At 34.6% G+C, this 19,086-nt stretch overlaps 11 protein-coding genes and 3 non-coding genes across 14 annotated transcripts; 7 read left to right on the plus strand and 7 right to left on the minus strand. All coding sequences in view use genetic code 12, as the record gives it.

Annotated features, from left to right (window-relative positions):
* Positions 1-206: 206 nt before the first annotated feature.
* On the plus strand, positions 207-1,244 carry CTRG_05329 (uncharacterized protein; the record flags this gene model as incomplete). Its single annotated transcript, XM_002550985.1, has 1 exon — positions 207-1,244. The coding sequence occupies one exon, from the start codon at positions 207-209 to the stop codon at positions 1,242-1,244; it is 1,038 nt and encodes a 345-aa protein (XP_002551031.1).
* Positions 1,245-1,306: 62 nt separating this feature from the next.
* Positions 1,307-2,263, minus strand: CTRG_05330 (RNA-binding ATPase activator; the record flags this gene model as incomplete). The annotated part of the gene is made up of 1 exon (XM_002550986.1): positions 1,307-2,263. One exon carries the CDS (start codon positions 2,261-2,263, stop codon positions 1,307-1,309), a length of 957 nt encoding a protein of 318 aa, XP_002551032.1.
* A 1,904-nt stretch (positions 2,264-4,167) lies between these two features.
* CTRG_05331 (uncharacterized protein) lies at positions 4,168-5,652 on the plus strand (the record flags this gene model as incomplete). Its single annotated transcript, XM_002550987.1, has 1 exon — positions 4,168-5,652. One exon carries the CDS (start codon positions 4,168-4,170, stop codon positions 5,650-5,652), a length of 1,485 nt encoding a protein of 494 aa, XP_002551033.1.
* A 298-nt stretch (positions 5,653-5,950) lies between these two features.
* BUD23 (18S rRNA (guanine1575-N7)-methyltransferase) lies at positions 5,951-6,760 on the plus strand (the record flags this gene model as incomplete). Its single annotated transcript, XM_002550988.1, has 1 exon — positions 5,951-6,760. The coding sequence occupies one exon, from the start codon at positions 5,951-5,953 to the stop codon at positions 6,758-6,760; it is 810 nt and encodes a 269-aa protein (XP_002551034.1).
* A 965-nt stretch (positions 6,761-7,725) lies between these two features.
* On the minus strand, positions 7,726-8,031 carry CTRG_05333 (uncharacterized protein; the record flags this gene model as incomplete). The annotated part of the gene is made up of 1 exon (XM_002550989.1): positions 7,726-8,031. One exon carries the CDS (start codon positions 8,029-8,031, stop codon positions 7,726-7,728), a length of 306 nt encoding a protein of 101 aa, XP_002551035.1.
* Positions 8,032-8,602: 571 nt separating this feature from the next.
* CTRG_05334 (uncharacterized protein) lies at positions 8,603-8,863 on the plus strand (the record flags this gene model as incomplete). Its single annotated transcript, XM_002550990.1, has 1 exon — positions 8,603-8,863. The coding sequence occupies one exon, from the start codon at positions 8,603-8,605 to the stop codon at positions 8,861-8,863; it is 261 nt and encodes an 86-aa protein (XP_002551036.1).
* A 19-nt stretch (positions 8,864-8,882) lies between these two features.
* Positions 8,883-9,890, minus strand: CCW14 (Ccw14p; the record flags this gene model as incomplete). The annotated part of the gene is made up of 1 exon (XM_002550991.1): positions 8,883-9,890. The coding sequence occupies one exon, from the start codon at positions 9,888-9,890 to the stop codon at positions 8,883-8,885; it is 1,008 nt and encodes a 335-aa protein (XP_002551037.1).
* An 845-nt stretch (positions 9,891-10,735) lies between these two features.
* CTRG_05336 (uncharacterized protein) lies at positions 10,736-11,302 on the plus strand (the record flags this gene model as incomplete). Its single annotated transcript, XM_002550992.1, has 1 exon — positions 10,736-11,302. The coding sequence occupies one exon, from the start codon at positions 10,736-10,738 to the stop codon at positions 11,300-11,302; it is 567 nt and encodes a 188-aa protein (XP_002551038.1).
* Positions 11,303-11,559: 257 nt separating this feature from the next.
* On the minus strand, positions 11,560-11,631 carry CTRG_06376. Its single transcript has one exon. It is a non-coding gene; the product is annotated as a tRNA-Gln (tRNA).
* A 308-nt stretch (positions 11,632-11,939) lies between these two features.
* TRY3 (Try3p) lies at positions 11,940-13,427 on the minus strand (the record flags this gene model as incomplete). Its single annotated transcript, XM_002550993.1, has 1 exon — positions 11,940-13,427. The coding sequence occupies one exon, from the start codon at positions 13,425-13,427 to the stop codon at positions 11,940-11,942; it is 1,488 nt and encodes a 495-aa protein (XP_002551039.1).
* A 1,469-nt stretch (positions 13,428-14,896) lies between these two features.
* Positions 14,897-14,990, minus strand: CTRG_06375. Its single transcript has one exon. It is a non-coding gene; the product is annotated as a tRNA-Glu (tRNA).
* An 18-nt stretch (positions 14,991-15,008) lies between these two features.
* Positions 15,009-15,101, minus strand: CTRG_06374. Its single transcript has one exon. It is a non-coding gene; the product is annotated as a tRNA-Glu (tRNA).
* A 683-nt stretch (positions 15,102-15,784) lies between these two features.
* CTRG_05338 (S-adenosylmethionine-dependent methyltransferase) lies at positions 15,785-17,209 on the plus strand (the record flags this gene model as incomplete). Its single annotated transcript, XM_002550994.1, has 1 exon — positions 15,785-17,209. The coding sequence occupies one exon, from the start codon at positions 15,785-15,787 to the stop codon at positions 17,207-17,209; it is 1,425 nt and encodes a 474-aa protein (XP_002551040.1).
* Positions 17,210-17,600: 391 nt separating this feature from the next.
* HAP5 (Hap5p) lies at positions 17,601-18,668 on the plus strand (the record flags this gene model as incomplete). Its single annotated transcript, XM_002550995.1, has 1 exon — positions 17,601-18,668. The coding sequence occupies one exon, from the start codon at positions 17,601-17,603 to the stop codon at positions 18,666-18,668; it is 1,068 nt and encodes a 355-aa protein (XP_002551041.1).
* Between the last annotated feature and the right edge of the window lie 418 nt (positions 18,669-19,086).

Genomic DNA, 19,086 nt, shown 5'->3' on the forward strand with positions numbered 1-19,086 from the left:
ATAACGATTATTTTGAGTTTGTTTGTGTTGTATTTGTGACGCGTTTTTTTCTGTTTTTTTTTTTTTTTTATTTTTCTACAATTTTTTTATTTTTTTTTTTTTTTTGGTTGTTGCGTTTCAGAACTCCAAACTTTCAATTGAACAAGAACAGTAATACCAAAATTTGTATCCTACTTCACAACCACAATCCAAATTAGCCAATAAAAATGGTTGAGCCGAGATATACAGAGTTTGAAGAAGAATTTGATGATACATATATAGTAACTCCAGAAAGACAAATTGCTCGACCCGCCAGTAAAGAGAAATCAACAACCAATTTCACATCTTTTAGAGCTCCAAAAGGTAGTAGTCCATTGAAAAATCCACCAATCAATCGAACAGACTTTATTACTCCTACTGTAAATGATTCACTTAAAGAGAATGTACCTGAAAGTTTGGAAAATCTTGCACCCATTTCAAACTCTCCAAATTCACCACCTACAAGTATTAGATTTAATAAAAGAATGAGTAATGATCTAGAAGTTCCAACAAGCAATAAGAACCAACGTATTGATAGAAGTAGTACTGGTAGCTCATCACCTACTAAAAATCGATTTATGGAAAGTTTAAGGAAAAGACTGTTGGGAAATTCAGTTCAGATGAAGATACCCAAAACAGTGGTCGAATCTTCATCGCCTCCTCGACGAGCACCAGTGGTTCAAGAATCTATTCCATTAAAAGTTTCTGAAGATAACAATGATAAACATAGTCAAAGTATTATTGATAGAGTCAATTCCACCTTAGGAGAGCTCCATCGCAATGATATTCCCGAACAGAAACATCAATCTCCAAAACTCCCCTCGTCCAAGAATGTGTCACCTAAATTACAAGAAAGAAAACTACTATCAAAGTCACCACCAAATGGTTATTCTGATTTACCAAGAGATTTTGTGGGTCAAGACTTATTAGGTAATTCCACTCCGATTCATAAAGTGTTGAAGACTGTTAGTTCTGATTCTGAACAGACTGAATTGCAAGCTGCATGGTGGCCATACCTGAAATGGGCTAAGCTTAAGAAAATTGTCATGCTGAAAGAAATAACTCGAGAGGAAGCCATAAGTAATAAATTCTTGATGAATGAACTTGAGTGTGTGAATCTCGCGGAACTTACAAAACGGTACGATTTTTTGGCTAATTTCAAAACAAAGAGAGCAAAACCAGACCGCATAATTAATTCAGGTCGAATATCCAAACGTTCCCATTAACTACCAAAATAAAATATGTTAAAAATAAAAAAAAACTATGTAATTATATATGTACTATTTATCTAAAAAACTCTTGATAAAATATCATTCAATTTTTCATTTGGTTTTGATTTTACTTTAAGTTCCTCTTTTGCATCACTTCTAGAGGTGGCCACCTTCCTTTGTTTGAAGTCTCTTCTAATAGGTTCGTCTTCACCGGTAGTTTTTCTCTTCTTTTGAATATTTGAAATCATCTTGGATTTTTCAACATTGCTTACAAATGCCTTGTTAAGTTTTTGTTGTTGAGATAATTCCAAAGCAAGTTTGGCTTGTCTTACTTCATTCTCCTTGGCTATTTGTTGTGTCAAGTCAAGCCATTTGAAGCCCAGTAAATATTTAATATTGATGATGTCGTCATAATAATAAGATGTTTTCTTACCACCAAGTTTATTCCCATTCAATGTTGCTGCGCATAGTTTAGCATCTTTTTTATTTACAAACTCAATCCATCCTTCAGTGAAATTCTTTTTCTTGTTCCCTCCATATTTGACTCTTTTGTGATATACACTTGGATCTTCTGGTTTCAAAAATAATCTATCAATTTCACCAAATCTAGACAACACAGAACGTAATTTAGCTGGCTTCATGTATGGAGGAACTTTAGAAAGATAGCATACCCCGGTTTTCTTTATTCTTTTCTGCTCTTTGGCCAATTCTTTACTAGTAAGTTTCTTTAACTTCTTGCTGAGTTTAGACTCAGTAGCTGGTACATCATCTTCGATTTCCTCAAAATCTTCCGGTAGTTCCTCAACATCATTTGTATCTATCTTTTCTTCATCGTCGTCCTCGTCTTCTCCTTGTACTTCATCATCTGATACATTGTGGTCGAAAGGAGCATTGCTTTTAGATTTTAAGTTGAATACCTTCCCTCTGAAGTCGTCTTCTTCTTCATCATCATCAAAATCACTATCTCTTTCTATAACAACATCTTCAGCTTCTGATTCTGATGCACTGTGTTGTTCTTTTACGGATTTCTTCATGTCGTAGTAGATTGGTTGCAGGAATTGAACCTAGATATACATGCGATGGGAATTTTATTTTTTTTTTTTTTCTACTTCCTTAACAACTCTGCGTAGAGAAGAATATTTGTTTATGGACACTACTTTCAAAGTGGTAGCGCTCAGATGTTACTAATGGAAAATTTTACAATGAATGAACATGGTTTGTCACTGGTTCAAATGTTGTAGATTTGATTTATTTAGAGTATTGTCGTATTATGTGGGAGATCCGATAGACCCATATCATTTTAAATAACTAATGAGTGATGTACCATTTATTACATTACGTTTATCAGGTTCTCTACCCTGTTTTGATGTTATCAAGTGCTATTATGAATTGAACAATACACAAACGGTCTAAAAGGAAACGTTGTGATCATGTACACTGGTTGTTCTTATCTGTTACCAGTAGTTTATTCTGTAGAAAATGTGAAAAACAAACAGTAATACCTGTTTATCAATTCTACCTTTATTGTGGATAACCTCCCCACCTTTTTCCTTTTGTTAATTAAGAATAACAACGAGCCGTATGAATTTATTTCTTCTCATTCGGTATACTTTGTAAAGATATTTGTTGAAACCTATGAATGTCAATTGCAAGTCCTAAAAAGGAAATACTTTAGAGTTTCCCGCATTACACATTATTGTCTCATGCCAGTTTCGGGGCTAAGTTTAAAAAATCCTCCATTGTTTTCTGTTCTGGATGCTATCAATGATATATTATATTTTACAAATCTCGTGGCCCGTTCTATTTACTCCCTGTACAGCTATCCCCTTCTTTTTTAATTATTATTATTATTATTCAGCTTGAGCGCATCGTTCGGATGTACCTTAAATCACATGAATTAGATAACCACGATGGCTTCCGATTTCATTGCTCTAACAATCACAGTTCATCATAATACCAACAAGACATCGAACTCCTTTCTTCTGTTTATCGTCTGGAATTTTATGATAGCAATATATTGCTGTTGATCATTTTCTAGCAATGTTGACCCCTGTTCCGCAGAGGGAGACAAAAAAAAGCGGAACTGTCTTCTCAGTTGTCATTTTCCTTTTTTTTTTTTCTTCTTTTTTTTCTCTGTGCATATGTCATGGGCGATATCAAACATTTTCCTATTGTTCTATTTGACGAACGGCATAAAAATCAACTTTCCTAGTATGACGAAATAGGAAACATTATATTCTTGAACATATGATACATTAGGAAACCATTCTTCCTTGATGAATTTGAGCCTTCATTTTACTCTCCCTCCCTTGTTATCTTCATCATCAAGAGTTGTGTTCCATCTTAATGTACTGAATTCCTGGGTCTACTGCCTCACCAGAATACGAGTAATTAGCAAAAGCCCAAAATTTTACAAAGTCGAAATGTTTAGCTATTTTAAGATGATGTTACTATTTTGTGGTTGTTATATTGTTAATGAATTCCGCTCTAAGATGTATACGCCGCAAATCATTGGCCAAATTAGGCAGGTGATAGTTTTTTGAGTCAACTTCAAGAAATGACTTATGCACACAAAGATAATTGTTGGGAAAACCGCAAAAAAAAAAAGGTGAAAAATAAACCTGATGATTTTATAATGTGTATAACCCTCTGCATTCTTTCTGTACATTATTATTATTAATTCATTTAGTTGTCGTTTCATTATTGTATTGGCTCTTCCCTTCATTGTTTAAAAAAGAAAAAAAATTTTGATGAACCTGAAAAAATACAAATCCTATTAAAAGTGGCTGTTTGTTCCAACTTCAAAATAATTCATTATATTGCTAATTTTTGTTCTTACTTGAGTTAATTTGATTGAATTCCTCTCTCGAGTACTGGCACTTCACACCATCCTTCCCTATCCGCCCACTCACTCGTTTTTTTACATTCATATCTCAAGATGATAAATCCACATGAATACACGGCTATTCATGGTCTTATGACTTTATTGAAGTATCAGAATAATTACCCTGCAGATGGTACGGGAGCTATGGCTTTGGCAGCACAAGCTAAGAACTTGCTTGGTCCTAAACTTCCTCCAATCATGGTGGAATACTCCGCAGCTACACAATTGGCATTATTTGGTGATTATCCTGACAGTAGTGATATCGGTCCATCTGCTTTGTTTACTGCTTTGTTTTCAGTTATCACAATCTTACATTTCGCCGTGTTTGCGATCAATTATTCTAGAGGACATTACTTTTGGTTATCGATCGGTTGGGTCTTTTATTCTATTATTAGAGTTTTGGGTTTTGGTTTAAGAATCCAATGGAGTCATGACTTGACCAATACCAAAGTAGGTATCGCTAGTGAAGTTTTCTTGGTTTTGCCTACTGTCTTAGTTGCGTCATTCAACCTTATATTGGCACAGCGTATATTTACTTGGAGACATCCAGTTGGTGGTTCTAAACCAGTTTTCTGGAGTTTGATGATTACATTATATGCTTTAGTTGCTGGTGTCGTTGTAATGACCATTGTTGCTTCTGCTGGTTTGAATGTCTATTTGCTTTCAGAAGCCAATTACGCTAGATACAAGAAAGTCGTCATGACCTCTTCTATCTTGATTATTCTTTACTCATTATGTGCTCTGGCGTTGATTATCTTGGCTTGGTTGTTTAAACCAACTAAAAATGATGAAAATTTGTACACTTATCAACCATGGTGGATTGAATCCTTCAACCCGTTGTACTTTGTTAAAAAAGGTGAACCACAAAAGGCTGCTGCTTCATTCATGAAAAGAAACAGTAATCATCGTCATGCTATAAGAGTTATTGCCGCCACTGATACCCACCATAACACAGTGAAAGGCTTATCCAATGATAGAGGTGAATTGAAGCATAATGTTTCCATCGTTATTGTTACTGTTACTACATTGATTATTTTGGTTAGTTCTATTTTGCGTGCTGTTGTTTGTTTCCAAGCACGTATGAAATATGATGCTGCTCCAGTCGGTTCTGCTCCAGTCATGTATGTTTTCTGGGGTGCTTTGGAATTTATTGTTAATTTGCTCTATATTGTTGGTCGTGTTGATTTGAGATTCTACAGACCAGATAGATTACCAAAAGATGTCAGAAGTATAATTACCGCTGAACAATCCGATGTTGAAAGTGATCCAGAATTGGACAACAATTTCTCGAATGAAAAACAAAGTACTGTTGATAACGAGCCATCCAGACAACTTGGAAATGAAATAAGAGACGATAGCTCAAATCATGATAACGAAAATAATGATGAAGATTTATTTTTTGAACCTGGTGAAGATGATGAAGAAGATGAAGAAGAGGGACAAGATAAATTTGATTTCCATGACGATAAAAAACCAGACACTGCTTTGCCTTATCCGTACAAAGAAAAAGCAGATTCACCATCTGAATTCCGTTTCTAAGTGTATAAAAATTTGTAAACTTATGACCTTATAGAATTTGTTAATTTAATACCATTTTAATATATGATGACTTAATACTAGTGTTTAAATTTATTGATTATTCTGTGCTTTTTAACTTGTTTTTATTTTTTTGCAACTATTCATTGTAGAAAATAAGAAACCTTGGATCACAAGAAAAAAATGAGAAACTCGCAAAGGAAAAAAGAAAAAAAAAAATTCCTAGAATCATCGCAAGAATCTTTTTCTGTACAGAACCAACCCCTTTATCACTTTTGGAATAGTAAATTAAACATACAATATGTCAAGACCAGAAGAACTTGCTCCACCGGAAGTGTTCTATAATGACACTGAATCATTCAAATATACATCATCTACACGTGTGCAACACATTCAAGCAAAGATGACATTAAGAGCTTTGGAGTTGTTAAATCTAGAGCAAGAAGCACCACATTTTTTGTTGGATATAGGGTGTGGGTCTGGGTTATCAGGAGAAATATTGACTGAGGAAGGATATAATTGGATAGGTATGGATATAGCACCAAGTATGTTGGCCACAGGTTTGGATAGAGGAGTTGAAGGAGATTTATTTTTAGGGGATGTTGGTAATGGGATACCGTTCAGGGCAGGTACTTTTGATGCAGCCATTTCTATATCAGTCATTCAATGGTTATGTAATGCAGATGTTGCAGGGTTTGATCCTAAAAAGAGATTGTTGAATTTCTTCAATACATTATATGCATCATTGAAAAGAGGTGGGAAGTTTGTTGCCCAATTTTATCCAAAGAATGATGCTCAAACAGAAAGTATAATGGGAGCTGCCAAGGTTGCAGGTTTCGGTGGTGGTTTAGTCATTGACGATCCAGAATCTAAAAGACACAAGAAATACTATTTGGTTTTAACAGCTGGTATGGCCGACAGACAAATTAATTTGACTGGTGCAGAAATGGATGCTCCTCAACAGACAAAGAGTTTGAGTAGAAAGAGAAAGAGAGCCATGGAAAGTAAGAAGGAGTTTATTAATAGAAAGAAGGACATTATGAGAAAGAGAGGTAGAAAAGTTGCTGAAGATTCTAAATTCACAGGTAGAAAAAGACGTCCAAGATTTTAGAACAAAGTTTATAGTATTATATTTTATTAATTTGAAATGTTTTTATTGTACGAGGTGTTGCTATTAACTGATACCGTTACGGACAATTAGTAGGCTGTTTGATTACTCCTGCTGTGATTATGTAATATCACGTTCGCACGATTTTATTAGTACAGACTCAAAGAAAGAAGCAGTGAAAAGAAAAGAAAAAAAAAAGAAAAATTTTCTGAGCGTAAGACGAACCAATCAATATATCAAGAAACCATACAATGTTTGGACTCATATCTAGATCTATTGGCGCTAGACCTGTCATACAGAATGTCAGACTTTTTCATTATTTGAAGAGAAGTATGTAATGTGTTTTTTGTTTTTTTGTGTTTTCCGAAGTATTACCTTACTTGGTTGAATATATTTTTATTGGATCCTTTTACTAACTGTTTATTTCATTAGCATTGCCAACTGTTTATGAACCATTGCCAACTAAAAGAAACGGACAACCAGTTTTAGAATATGTTCAACAAAAATTATTAGCCAAACATGATCCAACAGGTAAGAGACGTGCATTAGTGAAGAATGATAGTACTGGTTTACGTGCAGGTGACATCATTAAAGTCACCTATCTTGACAGATCCGATGTTACTGGAAGAGTCATTGGTATTAAAAGAGGAGATTTGAACTTGGGAACTAATATTTTAATCAGAACTACCATGAATAGAGTTGGTTCTGAAGTTAGAATCCCTGTGTATAACCCAAATATCAGAAATATCGAATGTTTGTACAAACCAGAGAAATACTTACCAAGAGGTAAACAGTTTTACATTAGAGAACATAAGAGATTGGACGTTGGTGATGTTGAAGCTTTCATCAAGAAACAATTTGGTGACTCCAAGAAGAATAAGAAGAAGGGTTCCAAGTAATAAGTGTGATCCCCGGGTGCAATACTTGATATTCTTGTAAATAGATAGGTAGGTAGGAAACTAATATATTCATTGTAACAAGTTATTTAATTTATTTGTAAGTTCATTACCGAATCGATTTAGGAAATCAGGACTGATATTTTGCATTAGGGCTTCAAAGGTTTCGTATGATTTATGTGGATGTGGTATTTCGTACCAGCCTTTAAGGCCAACAGTGATTGATGTGTTCAACCCTTCATGTGTTGTTAATTTGATATGATTTTCACGACAACCTTCTGGTGATGCATCTGTTAATTTAAGTTCGCAGAATGGAAAGAAAGACTTATACTCATTATAAAGTGTAGTTAATTCATGTACTTGTTGAAATCCTTCCATGATTAAGGCATGAGATGAAAACGAAGAAGCGTCATATACTCGACGATTTTTTCACTTTCGTTTATTTTTTTTTCTTCTTCAATTGAGCTCAATTCAACTTAGAATCATCAACAATTCACTCAGATCAGTCAAACTAGAGAGTATACCTACATTAACCACAAGGTTAAAGATCATAAAATCAAAAAAAAAAAAAAATTGTAGTCACAACTGATTCCCAGTGTTCCATTATTTTAGTCAACACCAGGCGCCCAGAAACGTGCTCCATTTAAGGTTAATCTACGCTTATATCCACTTGTAAACCTCCAAATTGGCTTCCCATAGACGAAAAGCAAAGCCAATCTTTATAGCGAAGGGTGAATCTGCGATTGATGTTAAAGAAGAAAAAAAAAAGAAGTGAAAAAAATTAAAAAAAAAAAATTTAAGTGATTTTTTTTTTCCTTTTCAATGGCTGGAACGAAAAGTTTTTTGGGGCCAACTCGCACGCCCCAAAAGTTTTCAAGATTTTTTACTTGACTTTTTAATTTTTTCTTCACTTCTAGCCCTAATACTGTGAATATTCAAACAAATAAAAATGACTACTCCTGTTCAACCTGAAAAATTCATTGGTGCTAACTTACATGTTAAGTTGACTGATTCTCGATTACTTGAAGGTACTCTTACTGTTGTGGATCCCTTTGGAAACTTGCTTTTGTCTAATGTGTTTGAAACTTCAATAGACAGGCTCAATTGCCGACAATTACATGTGAGAGAAATTGGTTTAGTTAGTGTCCCAAGGGAAAGAATAGTAAATATCAAGGTTGATGAAAAAACTCATGCAAGTATATTTGGTTAGTGCTGTTTTGCTATTCATTCTATAATGATTTTTTATTAACCCTTGTTCTCTTTTTTTGTTCATTCATTTTGGAAGCAAGAGTTTGGGGTGGCTTTTTAGGAGTCTTCTTGGTAGATGCTTTAGACTTTGAATAGACATTGGACGAGCCATTACTGCTTTTCTTGTTTGATTTCAGGGTGTTTATCTTTTTGACACGTTGGGCTCTACGTGGTGGATCCGAATCTTCTATATTTCCGTGTGAATAGTAGTTGACTGGCCGCTTGATAAACACTCTCCTGGTGTTTCCAACGTTGGACGGATTACGATATTTCTTGGGAACATTGATTGGTCTTCGAATGATAATGAAGTCTCCATTCTCGTCTAAGGCATCAGTTTCCTCCCATTCACAAACAGAATTTGGATCGTATAGGTCATCATCAGAACCATCGCTATCAAAATTTTTGTTGGGTCCATTATTGTAGTCATCGGATGCAGGATGGTTACTGTTTTTTGAATGTGAAGGAACTTTACTTTTAGTTGGTAACGCAAGCGTGTGTGTTGCAAGATTGGGGGTTTTAGTGAATTGTGTTCTAAAAGTAGTATCTTGTTTTTGTTGCTGTGGTTGCTCAAAGGGGGCTGGCTCTTGTGGTGGAGATGGTGGCGGTTCAACTGGCTCTAGCTCCTGTGGCTGCTCCACTGATTCTTGTTCCCCAGGTTGTTCAACAACTTCCGGTACCTGTGGTTGTTCCTCGGGTTCTTGATCTTGATATGGTGGCCAAATTGCATCTGGTGGAAATGGATTCGTGACTGTGGGTCTGCCATGCTCTAAGCAGGTTCCAATGTAATGATCTCTTGCACTCACAAATACACCAAATGGACAAATATCAACTAGACAAGTTACAATTTCGTCTTCTTTATTACAAAGACATGTCAAATCAGTCAATCCATTGGCACAAGTTCTGGCAATCTCACTAGTACAACTTATGAAACATGCTGGAGGGATTGAAAGGACAGTAGAAAATAGAATGATTATAATTACAATGTACATGTTTTTTGTGGATCGGTCGCTATTGTTGCAAAGTCGGTTGTAGAATTCGATAAACTTTTTTTTTGTTCTCTTTAAGTTTGAGACTCTATTTTTTTTTACATAATGTATAAAGATCGTAAGAAACAGTTTGGTTGCCAAATAACACCAATGAAAAGTATTGTCAAGTAATGATTAGAATGTGAAGGTATTATTTTGGTTATCGCAATTAATAGAATCTTGATGATTATTTACGACGTAGATGAGGAGGGGCTTTGCCATACTTTCAAGTGAATGCAATCTAAATGAGAGACTGTCTATCAATACTGTTCTAAACGATAAGTATGAATGTTTATGAGTGAATTGTTACCTAATGCTGCTCAAATTCATACATTCATGCAGTATAGAACATGGCCTCGTAGTTGTATGTACCTCTAAAATCAATATCTACTTTATCTTTTTCTTCTACCGATTTCATTCAACGGAAAACGGAAGTTTTTCTTTTTTTTTTAGTTTTTCATGTTCTATCTTTTGTGGAAGAAAACACGCCTGCGAATAAAAAAAAGAAAGAAAAAAAATCTTCAACATCCAGAAGGAGTGAGAGAAAAAAAAAATGAATCACGTAGTACATAAGTAAACTAGTAATTGCTCCTTTGATTAGACCTTTTTTTTTTCTAACTTTCATTTGGTTTAGATCACAGGATTCAAAACCATATCGTTTAGATCAACTATTATTAAATAATGCAAGGAAGTTATAACAATAACGGTCTACCAAGACCATACTATATGAAACCCAAACAAAGAAGAAACTGCCTTATTCCAACTTAAAGGAACCAATTGTGTTTTTCAACAATCCAAAGAGAAAGTTGATGGGATACCTAGTGATGTTTATGTTGATCGGTACTTTGATGTGGTGGATTTCTCAAGATATAAAGATAAAACCTGATCCAGAATATGAATTGGCTCGTCATGAAACTAGTTCTTCTTCCTCATCTAACAACAATCATCAAGAAAAGAACAACAACAAAATAAATATAGATAGTAAGAATAATGCCAACTTGGATAACATTGTGAATGCAGTTGGTTCGAAAGCTGACAAAGAAAGTGAAAATATTGATTTGGCTGGAAACTTAGCCCAAGGATCAAAAGGTGAAAAGGGAATCGGTGTAGTGGAAGCTCCAAAAGGTGGAATTGCTAATGAAGCACCAATTGTTGGAACTGATGAAGACGAATTAGTTGGTACTGGTGGAAACAAAGCCAAGAATGCTGGTAAAAAAGGATACAAAGCTTCAATCGGTAATGCTGAAGATAATGTTGTTGCTGGTAAAAAGGCTTCAAAAAATGTTGAAGGTGTAGATGCTGATTCAGAAGATGCTGCTTTAGCTAATAAGATTGCTAATGAAAACAATGTTCAACAAGTCATGGAAGAAAATTGATGAATATACGTGCTTGTACGAAAGTGAAGGAGAAGTACCTGATAAGAATGTATTATTAAATTTCTTCTTTTGTTTATAGATGTTGTATTTTTTTAACAAAAAGAAAAGGAAGAGAAACAGTCAAACTACCAAATGCCTATCAAGTATATATACGAATTAATCTATTTATGAAAAAGCTTATTAATTAAAGTTGAAAATTCTTCAGAGATGATAATTTGCAAAAAGGAAATAAAAAACAGGGAAGAAAAAAATAACACAGGTTCAGCTGGGAATCGAACCCAGGTTACCGGAATCAGAAACCGATGTGATCGCCACTACACTACTGAACCCAGAAATTGTGATTTTCACGCGATTGAGAAATGTCTCTATGATGTTAAAAATGCTAATTCGGAAATTATGATCATCATGGTAATCATACAATTGATAGGGAATTTACAAATTAAAATGTAAATAAATACTAGTATGACGTTTTTGATATGTTTCTATCTTTTTCAATCGCTTTTATCTTTGTTTTGGTGTGTATCCTTTTTGTTTAAAATTTGTATTCTTTTTTCACTAAATTTTTCAAATCTACAGTCATACTCTTAAATACTTATCATAAAGCAAAAAAATTTTCTTTTATTAAGAATCAGTACTACTATGTAATTACACATTTATCACCACCTCTGGCATTTCCCTTCAATTCATTGTATCGTTCTTTGTCTCTATCTCTTATTTTTGCTTTAACTTCACGAGGAAAATATTTCTTCATTAATTCCATTGACTCCAAATCCAAATTCGATGAATCAGCATACAAAATGGCATTTTCACACCTACACATTGGACAGCTTGTTTTGTCACCTTTTTTAAGTTTTACCAAACATCTGACACAGAATAAATGGCCACAAGATAGTCGGATTGGTTTGAAAGCAATTTCCATACAAATAGGGCACGAATAGTCATCTAACTGTGGAATAATACTGATTACTGATTGTTGAACAATATAACAAATCGATTGAGCTAACGATTTACCACTCATGAATATATGGTCATTTGAAATCAACTGGGGAAACGTAGTTTGGATACCTAATGAGGTTTGCTTGTCGAATTTTTTAAGAATCTTACGCAATGCTTCATTGTTGATGGTTTGGAACTGGATCAACTTTAATAAATGGTAATTCATCGCCATAAATTCGTTAAATGCTTCCATACTGTTCTTTTTGTTAAATTTTGTGATAACACCTGTACTCTTTAAATTAGTCATAAACTGATCTAAATTTTGTTTAATTTGTTCACCGTTTCTTTGTTGTGATCGTAATTCGGTATCATTGTATTTGAAATATACTTCTGAATCAAGATACATTCTGAATAACTCTCTCCATTTGTACAATTCTGATTGTTTGGATCGGAAGCCTTCAACTTTTTTAGCAAGCACTTTAACTTCTTGGATGATTTTCTCTTCTTCATTTTGTCTCAACTCATCCAAACTATGCAACTCTTCATCCAACATGTCAAAAAATTTTGAATCAGAATTCAACATAATATAAACTTCATGCTTTTTGTGATTATCCACTGGGGTTAATAATGCTTCATCGATATTATTGTTTGATGTTTCTGTAACTTTCAACTTTGGAGAAACGGGCGGAGAAACAGGTGGTGAAGTTGGTGGAGATAACGAGTTTTCCCTACTTTGAACAATTTTCAAATCACCTCCATCATCTTCTTGCAACTCAATGAATCTATTCTCTTCTTCTGAGTCAGAATCATCATTGTTCAAAAAATTTTCGAGTTTTTGTTTCAACTCTTTGCCTAACTCAACAACATGATCATGGGAGATTTCATCGTTTGAATAATCCAAAGTAATCTTCAACATAGGTTTGATATTATGGGACTCAAGTGAGGTTTTACTTAAAATATACTCTGCTATTATTGGGTTCCCAGGACTGGTCTCACAATCATTCACTTCTACCACTTTGTCGTTGAGCAACAACTTCAAAGTGTTTTTTTGTAACCCCAAGAATTCCAACTCATTAACCACTTTATTGATACATTTCTTGAGGGCCTTATACTGGATAGCTGCTTCTATCCATTGCTGAGGGATCTCTTGCTGTTCTAAGGTACGTTCTAATGTTTTTGCAAACTTCATGTTTCGTGTGTGTATGTGTTTCTAATTAGATGGAATAATTATTTAACTTTATCAAAACATAACCAACACCAAATCCACCTCAATATTGACTTCAATATTCTTTAAGGAGTTCCTAGCCGTATTTTGCAACTTCAAAAGTCAATGTCAATACCGACAACAAGTATTATAAAAGAGGGAAAAATTTTTTTTTTCTTGGTTCCCACTTCGTTTTTTATCATCTCCATATAAAGATTTATATAAACATTTCTTTTTTTCTTCTTCGCACAAAGAAAAAAATTTAATTGTCTTTATCGCGTCGCCGTGTGCTTTCTTCGATTTCTTCTTCTCTCTCTCTCTCCCTATTATTTGGGGCCAGGGCAAGGCGGCTGGTTTGTTCCAACAAAGAAACAAACAAGTCACACATTGTGTCAATACCGCACGTGGCTAGGCAATGATCATGACATACGAATTTTAGATGCACGTCAACTTGTTGTCATTAGAACTTCTTTGTCTTTCAACAATAAACCAATTAATATCCTCCGCAATGATTATGAGCCAAGCAAGGGTTATTTCCATACATGGTTTGCAAAGTACTCGGTGAATAATCAGTCAGCATTTCGATGGCATATTGATCTCCTTCTCCCTACCTGGGGGAATAGGCGAGTGGTTGTTGTGTGACATGCATAGTCCATGTCGGTCCTCATCTTGAGGACAGCAATAGTCTCCCATGGCCCATGGGGGTTTAGGACCAAGCGTTTCACTTGGGCCTGGTCTGTAGCCCTCGAAGTTGGTCCACTTTATATGTAATCGGGTGCAATATACATCACAATCAATGATTCAGATAGTGATGACCAGCCACCAACTTGATGAAAGACCTTCACTAATCCAAACTGTCCTTAGTTGTGGATCCCTTCTGAGAGCTTCAATACAGTGGGTGCACTAGCACCACCTTATTTGCGAGGTCCCTTGGTTACATATTTTATTGAACAACAGTGATACTATTAATATTGTACCTAATGATTGTATTGCATGAAATAACCAACAGGAATAGAGGGTAAATATCACGAAGTAAACACTTATTGACTTAAAGGATGGTAACAATAACTTATCCCTTGGAATAACTAAACAAAACTTGGTATGCTAAAATAACCAATGTCTTGAATTATTGAATGCAATTGAGCAAAACCAGCTTTATTAATGCAGATCAACTCAATATAATGTTTTCATTACCTCTAACTTAATTGACTATATGGATTATTATTGATGAATGAAAGGTAAACAAACAAACAAACAAAAAAATTTGTGTTGCAAGTGTGATTTTTCATCCTGTGAGATATGAACAGAAACAGATGCTACCAGTTGGAGTTTTTAAAAAGCTAACACCATGCTTGTACGTGTAGGCTCCACAAGAGAACCACAGTACTAAGAAAGCCATAAACTAACATCGTCTTTCCACTAGTTATCAAAAAGTAAAAATGCAAAAAATAATCCTCCCTTACGGGGAATCGAACCCCGGTCTGCTCGGAACTTTTAAACTCTAATGAATCTGAAAGCGAACCGTGATAGCCACTACACTATAAAGGAAAGAATGGAAAAGAAGAACTCCCTTACGGGGAATCGAACCCCGGTCTGCTCGGAACTTTAAACCCGTAAAGATTTGAAAGCGAACCGTGATAGCCACTACACTATAAAGGAGATTTCTTGAAAGACGAGAACTCCCAGATTAACCGGGTTGTCTAAATATCAAATCCACTCGTGCTTCATCCTCTTAGATTTGTTGATACTGACAAGAATTAAATATTTGGAAACCGTGTATCCAATGGTTGAATCCAGGAAATAGTGGATTTACAGCTCTAGAGCCTTACCGGTGCCATATAGAGTAATTTGATCTTTCCTATTTGTTCATTCATACTATTATTATTAATGCTACTGAGTGTTAAACTTGTTTGCAGTCATTCTGTAATCACTAGAGGTATATGAGCCAGTACTACGATATAGTAAATAAAATTAATCAGATTTATGTATTACGTGATTTTGCAACCAAAGTTTATCTACCTGTTTAGGAGCTTCTAGTTATGATTATTTCTTGAGATGAACAACACATTTTAAGTAAGCATCCATGTATACCTAATTAATTTAATATACTTCATGTAATATTGCTATACTCTTTTTGTTGGTTTCAGATCTCATGATATCTAACTAGCTTAAGACCACTCTCAAGATTCAGCGCCGCAACATCTACCAAGCAAAAAAGGAAAAAAAAAATATTCCCCATCGATAATTTGGAGACAAAAAATTTTCTGTTAGCTAATTTTTCATCTTCAAGCTTTTCAAAAATTTTTTTTGGTAAATTCGATAGTATCTATTTAACGACAATTATGACACAGGATATTTCTGAAAAAATTGAAGTTATTTCAATTAATGATTCTCAACCAGAAGAACAAGGTCCAGTAGTTCCTCATGAAAGACAAGTGGTTGATTGTGTGATTGCCATTTGGAAAGAAGACCCATCTACTGAATCCTTAGGAATGTCTAAATTACATGCATTAGTTAAACAAAAACATCCAAATTGGAGTATTTCTGAAAAAAGAGTTAAAGCATTATTAAAACAATTCGGGTTAGCATTCAATAATCAAGAACAATTTACATATGCCAAAGATATCACCAGTGTAATGACACCAGATGTCGATTTACCTGCAAATATTCACATCATTATGTCTTCCAAAAAGGGTAAGGGATTATATGCTAAAAAAGATATTAAAAAAGGAGATTTGATGTGGTCAGAAGAACCCTTGTTTTTTGTTCCACCATTAGCTAATGTCCATTTAATGAAAAATGCATCTGCCTGTACATATTGTGGGAAATTGTTACAGCAATCTGAAGCAAGTGCGGTGTTAAAAGGATTGGACTGTAATGTTTGTGCAGAAGTATGGTGTTCTAAGAAGTGTAAACAATTGGAAGGCACTTTACATGGATTATTGAAACATAATGTTTATAACCCAAGTTCTAAGAGAAGTAAGACTATCGATGCTGAAGCGTTTTTAGAAATACAAGAATATTGTTTAGAAGAACAATGGAATGCTCTTTATGCAATTACTTTGATATATGCCAACTGTGTCATTGATAGAACTGGCGTCAAACAAAAACAATTCAATGCCATGGCAAGAGTTTCTCAAGACATTAGATACAAAGCATTAAATTCATCTGCCGGTACATTTGACAGTTTGAATGGAGGTGCATTATTTGTTCAAGAACAACAAGAAAGTTTATGGAGAATAGGTTATGAAAAGTTCTTGCGTGTTTTTCCAAAAAATCCAGTTGACTATCGTGAGTTTTTATACATGATGGGAACCTACAATATCAACAATTTGGATTCTAATGTGTTCTTAATCCAATCACATTTGAATCATAACTGTAGTCCAAATACATCAGTTGAAACGGAAATGCAACGAACCGATGGTTTAAAGGTGTTTGCTGCGAGAGATATTAAGAGTGGTGAAGAGTTGACCACCACATACGTCAACCCAAGTCATACTGTTCATCAAAGACAAAGAGAATTACGTGTAAACTGGGGATTTGTTTGTGGGTGTGCTAAATGTAAAGAAGACTTGAAGCAGAATGAACGTAGAAAATCATCATCACACCAAGGGCTGCAAAATGCTAGTAGCATTAGAAACATGTTAAAAGCAACAAAAGAAACTGTTGGAGAAGAAGGAATCGAATTAGAGGTGCCTTCAGAGTTCAATGGTGAAAGAAGAAAATCCGTTAGGTTTGATGAAAAAGTTGTTGCCGTTAAAGAGTAAATAGATTCTGTTTTAGAAATAAATGAATAAATAAATAAATGAAAAAAAAAATGTCTTACATGAATTAAACAAGTTTTGTCATTTCATCTGTGAACAATGCGACTACGGGTGTCGTTGAAAAATTTTCTGTATCGCACAGAAACTACAAAACAAAGAGAGGAAAAAAAAAAAAGAATAACCAAAGACTAATTAACCCAAGTAACTAAACAACAAAGAAGAGCGTGACTTCCTACGAGTAATCCTGACTACGTGATATTACGAATAGTTTTTTTTATTTATTTAATTTGAAATAAAAATAAAAATAAAAAAAAGGAAAGGAAAAACAAGACCTTTTGTGAATACAAGGAAACAGCGCTGAAGATTTAAAAGAGTAGCTCATAGAAATATAGAAATGGAAAGATATGATGAATCGGCTTACTTGGCGAGTGAAGATCTCGCAGAGTATAGTCAAGCACACCAACAGTTACCATCTCAAAATCATGAATTAAATGAGGAAGAGCTTCATCAGGAACTTGACGTAGAGCAACAAGTGAGTAATGAGGAGTTATTGGCAGCACAACAACAGCATCATCAGGATCTACAAGATCAACTAGAACAACAACATCATGGGCATGGTCAAATAAATGAAGAAGAATTAGATGAGGAGCATCTTCAACAAGAAGAGGAAGAACAACAACACCATCATCACATGGGAGTAGCACAAACAATAGTAGATGAAGAAGAATTATTAGCAGCACAAGCTGCTGCTGAAGCAGCTGCTCAACAACAACAACCAGGAGATGTATTCAATAATGTTGCTCAAGGTTTGAGTGGTAAACATCGAGACATGATGATGCATTACTGGCAGGAAACCATCAATTCGATTGAACATGATGAACACGACTTTAAGAACCATCAATTACCATTGGCTAGAATCAAGAAAGTCATGAAAACTGATGAGGATGTACGAATGATTAGTGCTGAAGCACCAATATTGTTTGCTAAAGGGTGTGATGTATTCATTACAGAATTAACAATGAGAGCTTGGATACATGCTGAAGAGAATAAAAGAAGAACATTACAGAAATCTGATATTGCTGCTGCTTTAACCAAGAGTGATATGTTTGATTTCCTTATTGATGTTGTTCCTAGAGAGGAAGAAAAGCCTAAAAAGTCTAGTAGCAGTGGGAATAATAGTTCGTATTCTAACCGAAATCAAGTTCAACAAGATGAAGGTGTTCTTAATGGAGGTGCAAATGAAGAAGAATTATTACAGCAACAACTTTTACACGAACAAATGATCCAACAACAGTTGAATGAAGAAGCAGCCGCGGCTGTTGCATCACAACAGCAACAACCACCACCACCACCAGCACAACAACAAGCTACAGGAGATACTGTTAATGGAGAGGATACTGCCAATGGTCAACATGATGAGAGTAACTATCAAAACTTTAATGGATATCAAGGTGAGTTCTAAAAACACTTCTGAATAATCCTGTTTAAATAGCTTTATTTTTTGTTCCTTCTTTTGTAGACATTTCTGTAATATTATAATTGTTTTAGTTCTTGTTTCAATTTTTGCATTCATATTCTCAATTTCAGGAGTCTCCGAAATCCGGAATCATTTCCATCGGGTTTAAGTGCGACCAAAGATCCTGCTCCGCTTTTTATTTCTTTGTCGTTCTCTACCCAGTTTTTTGATCCATACCATTTGATCCAACCATTGCTCTTAAACCATTCTAGATAAGCCAAATCAAGTGAAAACATTTCCATCATAGTTGCTGTATTTAAAGTTGCAGCATTACGCAATCTGCTTAACTTTTTTTTATGGATTTCTCTCTCCTATATCATTTTCTCTGTAATTGATTGCTTTGTAATTGCACGTAATTTAAGGT

Source organism: Candida tropicalis (genome assembly GCF_000006335.3).
Source record: "Candida tropicalis MYA-3404 genomic scaffold supercont3.8, whole genome shotgun sequence".
NCBI classification, from domain to species: domain Eukaryota; kingdom Fungi; phylum Ascomycota; class Pichiomycetes; order Serinales; family Debaryomycetaceae; genus Candida; species Candida tropicalis.